Raw genomic sequence first — 15,266 nt, forward strand, 5'->3', positions numbered from 1 at the left:
TGTTATTGGAGGTTGTGGGTCCACAGGTGTATACATCATACATACACTTGTGACACATGCACAGATTTATTTTTCTATATTTCTATCTTCCTGTTTTTTTTTTTTTTGCCTAAAGGCTAATTTGTGTATAAAGACGACGAGAAATCATCACAATGGTGCATTCAAATGCCTGTAGAACGTGAAATGGCAGTTTTGAAATCTGTAATGGAAAAGGAGGGACACACATTTTAAAACTGTCATATTGCGAGATCCTCTGCCAGAATGTCAATCTAGAATATATATATTTTGTAATTTAAGGGCCAATCATATGACAAGGACAATAAACAAAATGCTAAGAGAGGGGGAAAAAACTGAAGGTATTGTCTTTCTTTTTTTAAACTAACTCAAACACATAGGACGGTAAAGGCAAAGTAATTTAAATCATTTCCTTAGTAATACAAGTAATATTTAAATAGATTTAATAGTGCTGCTCCAAACCAATGAATTATGGGTTTAAAACCTATTAAAATGTAATGTTTTTTCCCTGAGCTGAGAGGAAAGAGATTTAAATCCACTGAATTTTAATATTTCAGCTTGAGCTGCAGGAGGTAGAGAAAGTCCAAATGAACTATTCCATCAGCACCATTCAAGCATGAACATTTTAATCAGTTTTACTTCCTTGGAGTTCTCTAACACAGTTTACGCTGTCATTCTGAAAGCACTTAACAGAGAGAGTGTGAAAAACCACCAAGGCTTGTTATTGCCTTCACAATTGATGGCAAATAATTTTGCAGACTTCCTATCATTAAAATGTCACTGCTAAAAATTGAGGTTCAGCATTTCTTGTGCTAAACTGCATTTTCCTAGACCGCAGTTGCATACCTGTTCTTAGGAGGCTTTCTGAGGGAGTCTGTGTGGGGGGGTGTTAAAAAAAAAATACATACATTTCTATCATCCTCATAGAGTTAGGCTTAAGGGGGGGCAGCAATTCGAAGGAACTACATTTTCTATTTTTACAAGGCAAACATTTTCTTTTTCAATGTTCATACTAACATAACTTTTTTCTTAACGATAGTTTCTTTGGTGAAATTCTTACGAGGTTCCTTTATTAAGCATAACCACACTCACACAGCATGTACTGATTATATAGTGTAATGGATTTAAAAAGCATTTTAAGATAGTCAGATGACTCAATTTAATAATACAGGAAATGAAAACATCATTTCTAATTAGATCATATTACTGATTTAAAACTACAATTTGTGTGTTGTTCCAACAGTGTGATCTTGCAGAGATTCTAATTTTAAAACACAAGGGCTAGTAGTGTGAGAATGAAATTAAGTTTAGCTTTCACACAGAATAGGTGTGCCTTGCAGGGTGGGGCAGTTAAGAAATTGAAGGTTAAAAAGACAAACTGTAATCCACAGTCAGTCCCCCTGCTTATCCACCCACTATCTACTATCCTTGCAAGGTGGAGACTCAGGGTAGAGGTTCCCAAAATAGCCTCATAACTTGTTACCAAACTAGCCCAGACTGGCTCTAAAGAGGCCTGGGCATAACCATTATAGTCAGGGGTGGAGATTTGTTCCAATGGGTCCTAATGTTGCAAATTTGCCTGGGAAAGGTATTTCAAATGTTTCCAATTTGGGCCAGCAGCATGTTTCAAATTTGCTGGGCTAGTTAGGCTTGTCAAATAGAATGTAACCTCTGGAGTATCCAGCCAATGGAGAAACAAGGGAGGGACTTGCGATTAGGTGTAGGGAATAAATACTGCTGGGTCTATTGTTCTGGGCGCCAACCCCCACATTTTGGTTGGGCACCCGTTCTTGCAAGATCGTGAATAAATTCTTTTCTTCTCCACAATCGGGTGAGCGTTTATTCCTTTTCAGAATAGTGCTTGTTTCTCTCAGTAGGATACATGACAAGATCAAACTAGACAAATAACATCCCACAGCCCAACTGGGGGAACTCAGAAAGCTTCAATAAATGTGAAAAACCACCAGTTCAAAACAAAATACAAAATATTAGCCATAGGAAACAACGCAGGAATTTTTTGGTTTTTTTTCCTCTTATAAATAAAAGATAAATGATATTTAACTTATTTCAATCTATCAACAGTTTTAAACTGAACATGACCTGTGAAAGAAATCATTATAACTGTGTTTCATTCCATTAAACACAACTAGCTTATTGTCAAGAGAACAAGCTGCCTCTCCAGGTTTCAGGCTCACTTCAGCATTCTGCATTTAAACTGCATGGATCACTGGCTTGGCTCATTTACCAATGAAGGTAGAATAATATTGCAGAGTTAAAAAGGTGCTTCATCAGATTTCATTAAATCTGGGAACATTTGTGCTTGTGTGGATGATGTGCATACATATAAAATAGATACATATGTAGTGATAAATAAATGAAGGTATACAGGGGCTTAGTTGGGCCTTTGTCTCTTGGGAGGAAAATTGTCATTCCCTTGGTGCAGAAAATCACTGCTGACTACCTTCTAAAAATCAAGTAACAAAAATCTAAAATTGACCCCTCATCATTTTTGGTAGCTGATCCAAATACAACCACCTCACAACACAGCTGTGCCCAAGGGAAAATGTATTAATCAGGCACACAGGACAGTGAGTGCATTTACAATTATACAACGTTATAACTCTGAAAACTACTGGACACAGGCACTACAGGGGCTGCAAAAGACAAAGACAGAGAACAGCAGCAGGAGAAACTCATCAAGAGAGTTTGTAATTGGGCTCTTCTTTTCTTACTGCTTGGTTTATGGTTCCCTGAAACTGCTGGGTTTGTTTTTCTCTTTCTGCAATCTGTTTTTCAGAACTGTCAGATTATGTCCATTTCCTGCTCAAATACAAATAATTTGGAATTCCCACCAGATCCACCAACTGTCACACATGCTGTTTTGATAACACATAGCTCTGTTGAGTTAGTTCCTCAAGTAAGTTTTTAGGTAACAAAATTAAATTAGTTTTATTTTAATAATTAAACCCATGTATATATACATTATATCTCTCAGTAACTCAGATGTAGTCTAATAAATCGTTTCCCTAAAAAATAGGCAATCTGTCATCCCATTCAAAACAAAGTATGTTAAAATGAAACCCATATAAGACAGTATTGAAAATATACTTGATGTGATGAAGCGAAGGAACTTGTTCTTATTTTATATCTACCCCACATTTAGGCAATAGCCAACACAAAACAATGTGCTTTTGATTTTGATTAATCTATCCACACTGTACAGACAGTAACTAGTAAGACTTGAAAAAGAAACAAAAAAGCATTCTGCTTTCCTAGAAAAGGCTGCCAATCAGATGTAAGGTAGGATGGCTATCTGTACTTTATCAATTCAGAGGAACAATAAACAACAAGCCAGAAATGACCCAGCAGGCTCTCCCATCAATCATCACTCCACACGTTCACTCCAAATCAGCAGAGACACTGTAGTGGGTGAGAAATGAGAAATGTATGTTCCATCCTTTCTGACCCATGGGAGACTAGGCAACACAAATACATATGTGTATCACCCCAACATGAATACCACACACATGTGCACTCACACACACACTCTTCAAAACAAACACAGCTGGTATATACATACATACCTAAACTTAAAAGGAAATCTTTCTCAACTTCTTTCCTTTTAATTTAATATATTGCTATTTTCCGGAGTTTCAGAAATAAAAACTAATTGTGAAATGTACTCATCTCTCATTCCCCACAGTGGAGCATAAAAAATGTACAGCAAATGTTATTCGTGATTCTATATAACTTGTTCTGATTCAGCCTCTTCTCTCCAAGGAGCACTTTGGAGGAAACAAAGGTTACTCTTTTCCCTTTATGACTTCTAATTTACTACCAGTATTTTCCTGTGGTCAGAGGAACACAAAATAGAGCTGAAAATAGCCCATTAAAAAACAAGCTACAATCAGATTATTGCTCCACCTTCAGCAGTGATCCCAGAGTTCTGATTTCCTTGTTAAAAGACAGAGGCATAATTGAAGCAATATCTTCACTTCAGATTGATTATCAAGCAACCCTTATCTGCATCTTCACTCAGCAATTTGAATTTTAATGAAAGTAAATGGAATAATCAGCATTTCAAAGTGTGTTTGATACACCGAGGGGGGAAAAAGAGAAAAGACTTTTGTGTATAATCTATACACAAAGAAAGTATTTGAGAGGGGGCAGAGAGGAATGTATAGTTGTAGTGTCTTCATTAGAATAACCCAAGGAACTGCTTGTACCAGCTGCATAAAGAGATGTGAATACTGTACTCTTTTCAGTTAAGATTTCTCACCTTTATCATTTCTAAGTTTTAACACTCTGTTACTTGTTACCTTCCTCTGGGAGAACAACATTATAAGTGGAGTGGGAGTGATTGCCCAAATCCATGAATTCCAGCAGGATTTCCATACAACATTAATGCTACTAGTGCCAGGAAGGATTATGTAACTGGGCCACTGATTTTTCAAAAAAGTCTAGTTTATCTATTAGTTCTACTACAAATGGACACTAGCCCACAAGAACCACTCATGACAGGGAACCAAGAGTAGCAAAGGAGATATGAAAATAGCCATTTTAGTTCACTAAAAAAGATTTTAAGATGTGTTGCATAATTAGTTGAGGAAAGATAAAAGCATTCAGGTCATTTTAACATGAGGGCAATCTATGTCTTTTTATTGGCATAAGTTAGCAACAGAAGCTGACTGCAAAGGAAAGAAATATTACAAAAAAGAAATATCCATTCTCCTTAGGGGAAGAGTTTTTGGACACGTATCTGCTTAAAATTGGTGAGAATGTGATCTAAAGCTTCTGAAGTAGCCATCAAATTTCACATGAGATTTAATTTCACTTCGTGGTTGATCTATAGTTTTGCCTCTTTGAAGGAACAAAATTTGAAAGAGAGAGAGAGCTGATGACAAACACTAAGATCAAAGCTAAAATGGAAAGGCCACGTACCCCAATGATGGCGTTCAGTTCTGCCATGGTCACCTGCTTGGCCCGTTCCACAGCCTGCACCACTTGTTGCTGGTGCTATAAATGAAGATCAGAAACAGAATACAATTATTTGTTTTCTAGTCAGTCAAGAATAGCTTTTCCTAACATGTCCTCCAACTTCAATTACATGCAAAACAGGATTTAGGGGTCTCCATGTTTCCAAATAAAAGCCCAGGGCGGTGGATGACTAAATGTCTAGGGTGCACGTTGGTCAATAACGCTAAGAAGTAGCTGGGCTTCCAACTGCAGGTATGATCTCCACGCCCCCATGAAGATGCTCTCCTAACAACTGGAAGAAGCAGCTGAAATTTTACTTTTAAGTGAGTGGTGCACTTTGACCAAACATCCTTCACTAATACTAACAAGCAAAACAATACAGTCCATCTGCTTGCCTTTCTTTTTACCCCCTCTTCTCTTTCAACTATATAGAATTAAAAAAATATATATTTCCTAGAAGTACTTAATTTTAAATTTTCTCCTGATATTTGTTAGACACTGAAAAGACATAGAATTCAATGCCTACATTTCTTCTGGAAACTTGAAAAGTGTTAATATTTTAATTCCTGTCATGAAGGGCTGCTGCTAGCAGTAAAGTTGTATTAGGTATATCTGTTATATGTAATAGAAAAACCTAAAACTTGTAAGTCTGAGTTATTTTTCTTTTGAAAAACTAGCACAAATAGTATTGGAAAATCCCTATATCCGTGATCCAGGTCAAAAGAGACTGAGAAAAACTGATGCCAATAATTTTTCTAAGTGGAAAAACTAAGTAGCAGAGAAGTCTTTGCATGGAGGAACAAGCTTACAGGTAGACATATATAGTGCTTATTTATATAAGTACCCCAAAAAGGAAATATTATTTCCAACTAAATACTCTTTATCACTCTGTATAGAGCAATTTAAATATGGTCTAAGCAGGTCTCTTTTGGACTTTCTTCAACTAGGTTTAGTGAATGAAGAACCAAAAGGACTGTGTGGTAGCGCAGGGCTGGAAAAGTACTGTTTTGGTTGATCCCTGGTTGAGAAATTCAGCCAATGTTCTCAACTTATTTGAAGTGAATATGAAGCTCAGCTATCATTTTATTTAATACATACAAAAAGTTAAGCCATCAGTTAAACATGGAATTCACCTTTAAGAACCTGATCCACATTCCCCAAACCCTCATATATTCAGCGACCGAAAATAACTAGGGTGTGACCACTATTTCCATCTCCCAGCTGGGGGGCTAAGGAAGGGAAGGGGTTGGAGGTGGAGAAATTGCTTTAAATTATTATCTACCATGTGGCGTTTCCCTCTTTGTTTCCTAATAGAAATGTGTTACTTTGAGCCTATGACCCATGAAAAGAAAAATGTTAAATAAAAGATAACTGCATGTTAATTTTTTAAATGAACTCTCAATATTAAACTATATATTTTTTATTCTGTTTGTTTGTAGGAGTTTCAGTTTCAAAACAAGGCCTTAAAAAGCAATCCTAAAGTCTTTACAGATGACATCTCTGTCCTTTCTCACTCTTCAATAAAGTGTTCACCAAAGTGAAGTAATTCATTTCTCTTTCTCTGAAGTAAGTAAAAGCCCTAATAAATTGGGAAAACACTAGAAAGAATACAGAAGTATGGTCAATGTAATAGCAAGTAATAGCAATTTTCCTCTGAAGACAGCCTGACCAAGTTTTCTGAGCATTTCTTATGTACCAAGCAGAGTTCATGCTTAAAGATTTAAGACAATCTGGTTCTCGTGGAAGTACATGGAAAACACAAAAAGACAACATGTAGGACTCAGGGATTTATTTAATACTCAACACGAGTGAATTATGGACAGAAATGTTTATGGGATTTTCCATCTTCTACTTCCTCAACACTCAACAATGGTTGCTTCAACTTCCAAGAAACTGAAAGCCAAAGGATCACATTTTCACATATCTAATACACATATCACTCATTCTACTCATGCATTCATTCACTCAACTGAAGTTTTTAAGTTCTTACTCTGTGCCATTTCTCCAGTTTTCTGAAATGGTATCCACTTTATAGTAAGTATTTAAAGAACAGTTCCATGAGACAGAGATAAGAGAAAACACATCTAGTTAGGGTAGGTAGGGTCCTTCTACCATGAAGATCATTCAACTCTTGCTTCATAAACTGGATTCCAATTACTAAGATGGGCTAAGATGCCTGAGGCAGAGGGGATATCTTTTATGGCTCAGCAGTAAAATCAAGTGCATTTACTGAAAAAACCAACTCTGACATCAGATGCTCCTAAGGAAACTCTTGCTAAAATGCTAAAATGACAATGAGAGTCATGATTCAGCTCCTTCCTTTTCTTTGATGGCAATGGCCAAAGGCTAATACAATATCTGAACTATACCTGTAGTTCAAAATTTTACTTCTCTATTTCTGCTTACATCTGTGAATCATTCGCTGTTTCAGGATCTTTTGAACATAAGCTCCCTAAGGCAAAGAATGCCTCCTCCCCCACCTCTTGTGCTTTGAAAGAACCAGAAACATCCTGACATTGCTCACCCAGCCACACAATAACATTAAACCACAGACTGAAGAAGCATACATCAGGTAAGGTGTGAAAATTAAAACTCAGACAGGAAGAAGGGGTAAAAGATCAAAAGAGAGAAAAATGAACACTCCAGGAAGAAGTCCAAAGTACTACTGTAAACTGATAGAGGGAGGCATGTTTTTTCCAGTTTCACATTTTAACAAATAAGCTCTGAGTCAGAAAAAATACAGCATGTTTTTCACATCTTCTTAGAACCATGATGGCTTTCCCTTTATGTCTGCCATTCCTTCCCCTTTTCTTCACCTTCCCCATGTTTCTCTCCACCCACTCTACCCAACATCTCATTTTCTCTCCCACTTCCTGCTTATCCCCTCTGTCACAAGTGGTGACAGCCACTCTAGCCCCAGTAATTCTGCAGAAGGGCAGAGTCCTATTGCTATTTCTTATTGCTCCAGCAGCTCAGTCAAATAGGAGCTCCCAGTTTGCACTTCCACCAGTACCAAGGAATACAATGCCACTGAAGGAGATACTAAAAAGCCCCAGGTGAGAGTGGGAGCCACTAACTGGGATTTGCAAGATAAAAAATGCCCAATTTTTTTTTAGCAATGGTCTGAGAAAAAGGCCAGTGAAATGAACTTCTGTACATTAACCACTTTCCTACTTACTTTCATCACCAGAAAGTTAATTTTGCATTTGTTCAGGAAAAGTATTGAAAATATTTTTCTTCACTAAGAAATACAGTAAAACAATGTAAGTTTATGACAAGCCCAGCAAAGCCTGCTGAGAAACAGACCTTACCAAACCACTAGGCCTTTGTACAGCAAGTGTTTAATCATATGTTTCTCAGAAGGGATTAGGATGACAATACCTGGGAGCTATCCTTCAGAAGATGGCAAAAGATGCACTTCTAACAAAAATGGTAATTAAAAAAAAAAACTATATTACAACTTAGAAACCTTTCAAAAACATGGCCTCCTATTGATAGGGATAGTAAGGGCAAAAATGTGAAGTGAATCAGGATTCTTAAAGAGAGTACACAATTTTATGTAGTATAAATTACTTGGGAAGGTTACAGGAAGGACTGGCCAGCACTTCCTGGGGTATCAGGAAAGGATTCGTTTTTTTAATTCATTCACTCAAATATCTGTTAAGCACCTACTTATGCCAGGCCCTGTGCTGGGCACCGAGGTTAGCGTAATGAACAGGACCGACCGGACCATGGTCCCTGCCCTCACAGAGCTTATGCTTTCTCAAGAAAGACAATCAGTACTCGAGAGGCCACAGAATTACAACTGGAGGATAATTTCCATGAAGAAATTACAGACGCTCTGCAATCATTTATCAGGGAAATCTAATCTATCCTGGGGTCAGGGGAGGATGTCCTAAGGAAACTGACTTGAGGACAACTGAGACCTGAAAGGACTAGTAGGAGTTCCATGAAGAGTGAGGAAAAAAGAATTCCAGGCAGAGAGAACTGCTTGGGGAAGGACCCTGAGGTGAAAGGAGCTAGCCTCCATGAAAGAAGAGTAACAATGTTCGGCTGAAGGAGGAGAGTGGGTGGGGAGACAGGCAGGGGTCAGATTTTGCTGGGGCCCTTCTTGGGGTGTGGTGAGACACACATGCAAAAACTTTAAAGTGCAAAAGGTATCCACAAAAAGAACAACACAGGCAAATGCATGAAGACGGGTAAGTACGGCATAAGCATCTCTATATAACCACTTAGTGGGAAATGCAATCCGTAAAGCAGAGGACACCAAACAACAAAGGGCTTTATAGGACATGTAAAGAAGTTTGACTTCATCCTTGTAGGAAATGAGAAGTTATTAAAAAGTTTTCAGCAGCTGAGTAACATCTGTTCTGCATTTTAGTAAGATTGATCTGGAAACAGTAAGGAAACTGGGTGGCAGGAAGGGGAACCAGATTGGAGGGGAATAGAGGGTTAATGCAATATTCCAGGGTGAAAGATGCTTAGGCCTGAATTTGAACCAAATATCTTTCTCATCAACAGGAATCATTAGCCACATGTTAGTCATATGTACCTAAAAAGCCGTTCATGCATAAAAAACCAGTACTGGAAAGAACCTTTAGCAATCATCAGACCCCATGCCAACAGTACCCCCAAGGCATTTTAACAGCTAAACAATAAACAAAAGACCCTCCATAATTCCAAATGCCTTCATATTTTCTAAATGCCTCCTCGGTTGCGAGGAGAGGGGTGAAGACTGGGGGCAATACCAGTATCAGGCCAAATGGCACTATTCTATCCAATGGACAAATCTCCTGTCAAGTCCTAATGAGCTCTCCTTTAGTCTCTGATCACCTTCTGAGAAAAGGAACTGACAAGCTTTTTCCATTTTGGGATAGAGAGTCCAAATGCTGAACAGCTCTTCCCATTAGACCTAGTTTCACTTCTAAATTCCCCTCTTCAGGACATTTAAAAATGGCATAATGTCTATTTTCAATTTTCTCTCTTCCAGGTTAACCATCCTCAAGTCATTCAACAATTCCTTTGTGTCACTGGACACATCCTTCTGTCTACTCTCCTAGTCTGTTCAACTTACTATTCTGTTCTGACTATTCTGTTCTGACTTGACTGGAACAGAATACTCCAGGTATGCTGAGCAGATCAAATCCAAGGAAATGTAATTCCATGTCAAGTCATGCTAAAATCCTACTAGCCTTTTTCAGCAACCCTATCAAGTCATTGACATGAATCAACTTTAAATTTAACCCATTTCCCCCAAATCACACTTTCCTAAATGGTATTTCAAGAAATGTTAGTCTCACAAGAAAATAATAAAGGCCTAATTTGGCTAACACTTGGTAAGCTGCAGGAACTTCTCAGAGCTTCAAATCACAAATATGCAGTGCTTCCCAAACAATTTTGGCTTGGGACACAGGATTAAAGCTCTTAGGAACATGCTTTGGGAAATGCTGTCCTAGTGTTTTCCCACTGATAAAATTTTAGCCTTGCCTTTGCCATCCTCATCACTTGCGTGGGAACAGCATTCTTCACTGATAGGTCCAATAAACTCTACAAGTCCAGTGCTATCCAATAGAATTTCTACAATGTTGGAAATGTTCTGTATCTGTGCTAATATGGCAGCCACTAGTCACATATGAAGGGATACTGAACACTTACAATGCGGCTAGTGTGACTGCCAAACTGAATTTTTAACTTTATTTAATTTTAATTTAAATCTAAATAGCCATATAGAGATATTAGCCACTGTACTGGACAACGTGTTCTATTCAATCAAAATAACTTAAAGCTTAGCTCCAGAAATAATATAATCACCACCTAACTGAAAGTTAAAGAAATGAATAAGTTTCTCAAATGCACTTTAATTTGAGACACATACAGATTTTCCAAAGGCCTTTAGAAGGACACTCATATTTAAACCTACAGGAAAATAGTTCTATCTCTTGAGAGTCATCTTTCACTTCCTGAGGATAATCAAGCCTTGTAATACCACCATATGGATCCCACCAAACATCCAATTGTTACCAAACCACATGGTTTTGCAGAGCAAGCCAATTAGTCAACTGTGGAACCTGAGACAGGATTATGCTCTGGGATGTTTCATTCAGGATTGTGAGAAAACATATATATGTATTTGTATTTTTTAAATGAAAGGATAACCATGTTCGCACTCACACCTACTATGAAAAATCAGAGAACAGAATCAAATCCTCTTAACGCCCCAATCCATGTATATTATTCATTTCGGGATATTCTTTAGATGTACAGTGCTGTCATAACACATTACCAGCACTGACAAGACAACCCTGACTGGGAAGAAGCATGACATGTTCAGGCTGCTGGCACTGAATGAATGATATCTGAAGGTGGTCTTAGGGGTGTCCTTGCATGCATATCAGGGCATCTCTGGTGATTTCAGCCACGCTCTCCTACATCAAACCATGTTATCATAAGCCATTGATTCCTTACAAAGTTAACAAGCAATAAGATAAGTTAACCTGGTGCCATTATTAAGCGATAATACTGCCACCAGTGCATATAACCACCGTATTTTCTCCCTAAGGCACAATGTGAAAGTGACTGATCACATTTTTCAAGTTCCATTTCACAATTACTTTATACATGCAGAATGTGGTTCAGAGTACTCCGGTACTTTATTAACCTAGGTGCCCAAAAATAGCATTTGGGGATACACCATATCTCATAAAGTAATAGAAGCATTGTTTTCCATCAAGTCAAAATGACCAAATTTACAGCATTTCCAAAACAGAAATTCAGGTATCATTTGATATGATCAGCTATCCTAGCCTACTGGAATTGTAATTTAAATAGACACATATTATCACTAGCTGTAATTGTGTATTCTTTTCTACCGTTTGCAGGCAATCTGGAGCACCCAAATAAATCCACAGAATTCTGCAGAAAAACACTAAGAATTAAGAAGTCACTGGTCAGAAGGAACTGTTTACTATTCTCTCACTCTCTCCACCCAGCAAGGTACATACATTTCAGGTTACTTGAGGCCGTAGTTCGGAAAGTGTGTGAGATCCAAGACATTACAATGGATCAAATTGGATGCTGTAAAGAAATCAATCTGGGCTAATTTTTCTGACATATCTTTAAACGCCATAAAATCAAGAGTGACCTATCCAATATATCTTCATGATTTCCAGGGAAGAGAGGGAAAATTTTTTATGCTATTTCTCCAGGTCAAGGAAAATACATATTCACAAAAGAATATGATTGAAATTCGTAAGGGAAGAAAGCCAATTTAAGGACTTAAGTCTCAAAATGTTCTGCTCATTAAAAGAGACTTCCTTAACAACTTTTCTAGTTCCAAGTAGCATTTTCCTTCCAGCAAGTCTACTACAAAATATGGCAGGACCATGTGTGATGTTGTACCTATCCAATCAACTGAGAAGTTATCTTCAAGAATCTTTTTACTTTTTAAATATAGGCATAAACATAAGCTGTACATCTAGACCTACAGAGCCCACAAGGTCCATAAATGTTTATGTGGTTATGAATGTATGAATGACAAAAAACACTTGATGAGTGATCTCCAAGGTTGTAAGGAACAGAATCTGTAAAAAGAACTGTGTATTATTTTAGATTTTATGTGATAAATTAAAATAACACTTGTGCTGATATTGTCAGAGCTACAATTTTGTCATATAAAGACACACTATTATAGTCCAGTATGTATGCCTTCCCTTCAAATCAACACTAGAAATAACAACCATTTTTTTGTTTTGTTTTGTGCTAAGTGCTATGTCTAGCAGCAATTGCTCGTCATCCCTAATATCCCTTCTCTTATGTAAGTTTTTGGTGGGCATAATGGCCACTAGGCTAAGACTACATTTCTAAATCTTCCTTGAAGCTAACTTTGGGCAGTAACTAGGTGCTGGCCCCTGTAAAGCAAGCAAAAATTGTGTGCATCTTCTACATCATGCCGTTTCCTTTCTCCTTTCTGCAGGGAACAAGAGCCACGTGCAGAACCCAGAGAGGGAAACCATGCTCTAGGAATAAAGAACATCAATATAAATAGGAAACTTTGTTGCCAACATCATGGAGTCACCAAATTAGCAAAGGCTGCTTCCATGCAAACTGTCAGGTGAGAGAGACAAGCTTCTTTCTATCTTAAATCAGTCACTGTTCCTTTGATCTCTCTTAAAGTAGCCAAACACCCATCTAGGTCCTTTACATTTTCACTAATCCTCAAGTAACAACCCTACAGTGAAGATATACCATTACATAAGTAAGGAAACTGAAGCCCAGAAAAGTTAACTATTCTGCTCAACATTAAAAGGAAACAAGTGGCTGAGCTAGGATTGGGTCCTGGGTCTGCCTGACCTTGGGTTCGCATAACACTGCCTCGCTTCTATCAGCGCTCTCCCAATGAACTCCACTTCTAGTTATCAGGGAAACAAGTTTCTGAAAAAAAAAAAAAAAACACTACTCTGGGGAAGGAAGATTTTCAATTCCAACGTAATAAATTATCAACTGCTGGACCTATATACTGTAAGGAGTTCTAAGTTCTCAAAGGTCTTAGGAACACCTTGCTGATCACCAAGAAAAATATCATCCCCTGCCTCAAAAAAATGACCCGTATAATCCAGGGGAAATAAAAGTGCAAAAAACACAACTGTTCTCCAAATCAGGTCCTCAGTTGAGTGCCCAACAGTTAATGCTCGATCCAATAGACTAAGACAAATATTTACTGGTTTACCAAGAAAATAAATTAACTCCTTCCTTCTGGAAGATAATCCGTGCAGAGGTAAGTGCTTGCTGATGGAATCAGCCCCTGTTGCAGCAAGGCCTAGTTGACTTCACAGGAAGACTACTACCAGCCAGCTCTTTCTGAAATACAACTTTGAACCCTTCCCCTTTTTACCTAAGTCCCTTCTCTCCAAATTTCCTGGGATTCCAAAAAAAACCTGGAATAGATTGTATTTCCCTGAAAGTACAACAGGAAAGTAGAAAATAACTGGCATTTCTCAAGGGCCTACAAGTGGGAAACACTGTGCCAAACACTTTACATTTTGATACACTTAAGACACTATAAAGACGTGGTTATTCTGCCCATTCTATAGGAATACTAAGGTTCAGAGAGATCAACTTTCCAAACACAAAGCTAAAGCAAGTAAGAGGCAGTGCAGATCTAATGCCAAATTTGCAGAAATGCTGCACCTTGCTGCCAAGGTGTAACAACTGATGCGTAAGCTTTAGTCAACATTAGATCTGCAAGGCATATTCCTGGAATGGGAGTGGGGGCGTGGAAAGGGCCCATACTGTTACTAGGACACTGGAAACCGACATTCTTCATTTTCGCTGAGGACCCAGCTTTTCTAAAGGTCTTTAAAAGCTATACTCTGAAACAAAAAGCTGATTTAAAAAAAAAAAAAAAAAAAAAATCCATTCATGTTAAACTACTTCTAAGAACAAAAATTTCAGCTAAGCAACCAGTTATTTTGAAAATAGCCAGTCTCCAGCTGGATTGAGAAATTTGTTTTTCTAGATGGTTTTGTTCACGAACCCCACCCAAAACCACTGCTGCTTCTGAGGTGAGCACTACAGGTTGAACATCTGCCATTATTTTGGATCTTTGCTCACTGGTTACGGAGAGACAGGTGTTTGTCAAATTGAAAAAATTCCTGGAGGTAGAAGAGAATCAACTGTGGGGCGACCTAAAGTCTCACTGAGATTTTTAGCCAGTTCAGAGCCCTGGCTTCAGGTTTTAATTTACATTTTTTCCCCTATAAGGGCATTTTGAGGGAAAGAAAACCAATCCACAATCTTCTAAAAGGCAATGGCTAAAAAGTATGGGGGGGAGGGAAGAGTGGGGAGTGAGGGGGAAGATTGTTCCATGTCTTCCCAAAAGGAAACATGAAGCTTTGCTGCTGCTGCTTCAGCAGCTAGTAACTACTGCTAGTCAATATCATGAGATGCTTCCTATGTGCTAAACCGCGTGTGCATAATTCCCAAGTAATCCTCACAGGATTCGTATGAGTTCCATGTTATAATTAATTTCATTATACAATTGAAGAAACTGAGGCTTAGAGAGAAAAATCACTTGCTAAAAGTTACCCAGCTTAACTCAGTTATAGTAATGTGAGAATAAGATTAAGTTTAGCTTTCACACAGGGTGGGGGCAGTTAAGAAATTGGCAAAAGGTTAAAAAGACAAACTGTAATCCAGTCAGTCCCCCTGCTTATCTGCCCACTATCTACTGTCCTTGCAAGGTGGAGACTTGGGGTAGAGTTTCCTTAAACAGCTTC

At 38.0% G+C, this 15,266-nt stretch overlaps 1 protein-coding gene across 4 annotated transcripts in view; it reads right to left on the bottom strand.

Moving 5' to 3' along the window:
- TLE4 (TLE family member 4, transcriptional corepressor) overlaps positions 1-15,266 on the bottom strand; it is a 138,396-nt gene that overhangs the window by 85,055 nt on the left and 38,075 nt on the right. For 2 of the 4 annotated variants that reach the window (XM_037798699.1, XM_037798700.1), the window contains exon 6: positions 4,957-5,031. The exons of the other annotated variants lie outside the window; for them this stretch is intronic. In XM_037798699.1, coding sequence (XP_037654627.1) covers positions 4,957-5,031 — 75 coding nt within the window. The remainder of the gene's footprint in view (positions 1-4,956; positions 5,032-15,266) is intronic. 4 annotated transcript variants of the gene reach the window in all.

This window comes from Choloepus didactylus, chromosome 10 (genome assembly GCF_015220235.1).
Source record: "Choloepus didactylus isolate mChoDid1 chromosome 10, mChoDid1.pri, whole genome shotgun sequence".
Lineage (NCBI taxonomy): Eukaryota > Metazoa > Chordata > Mammalia > Pilosa > Megalonychidae > Choloepus > Choloepus didactylus.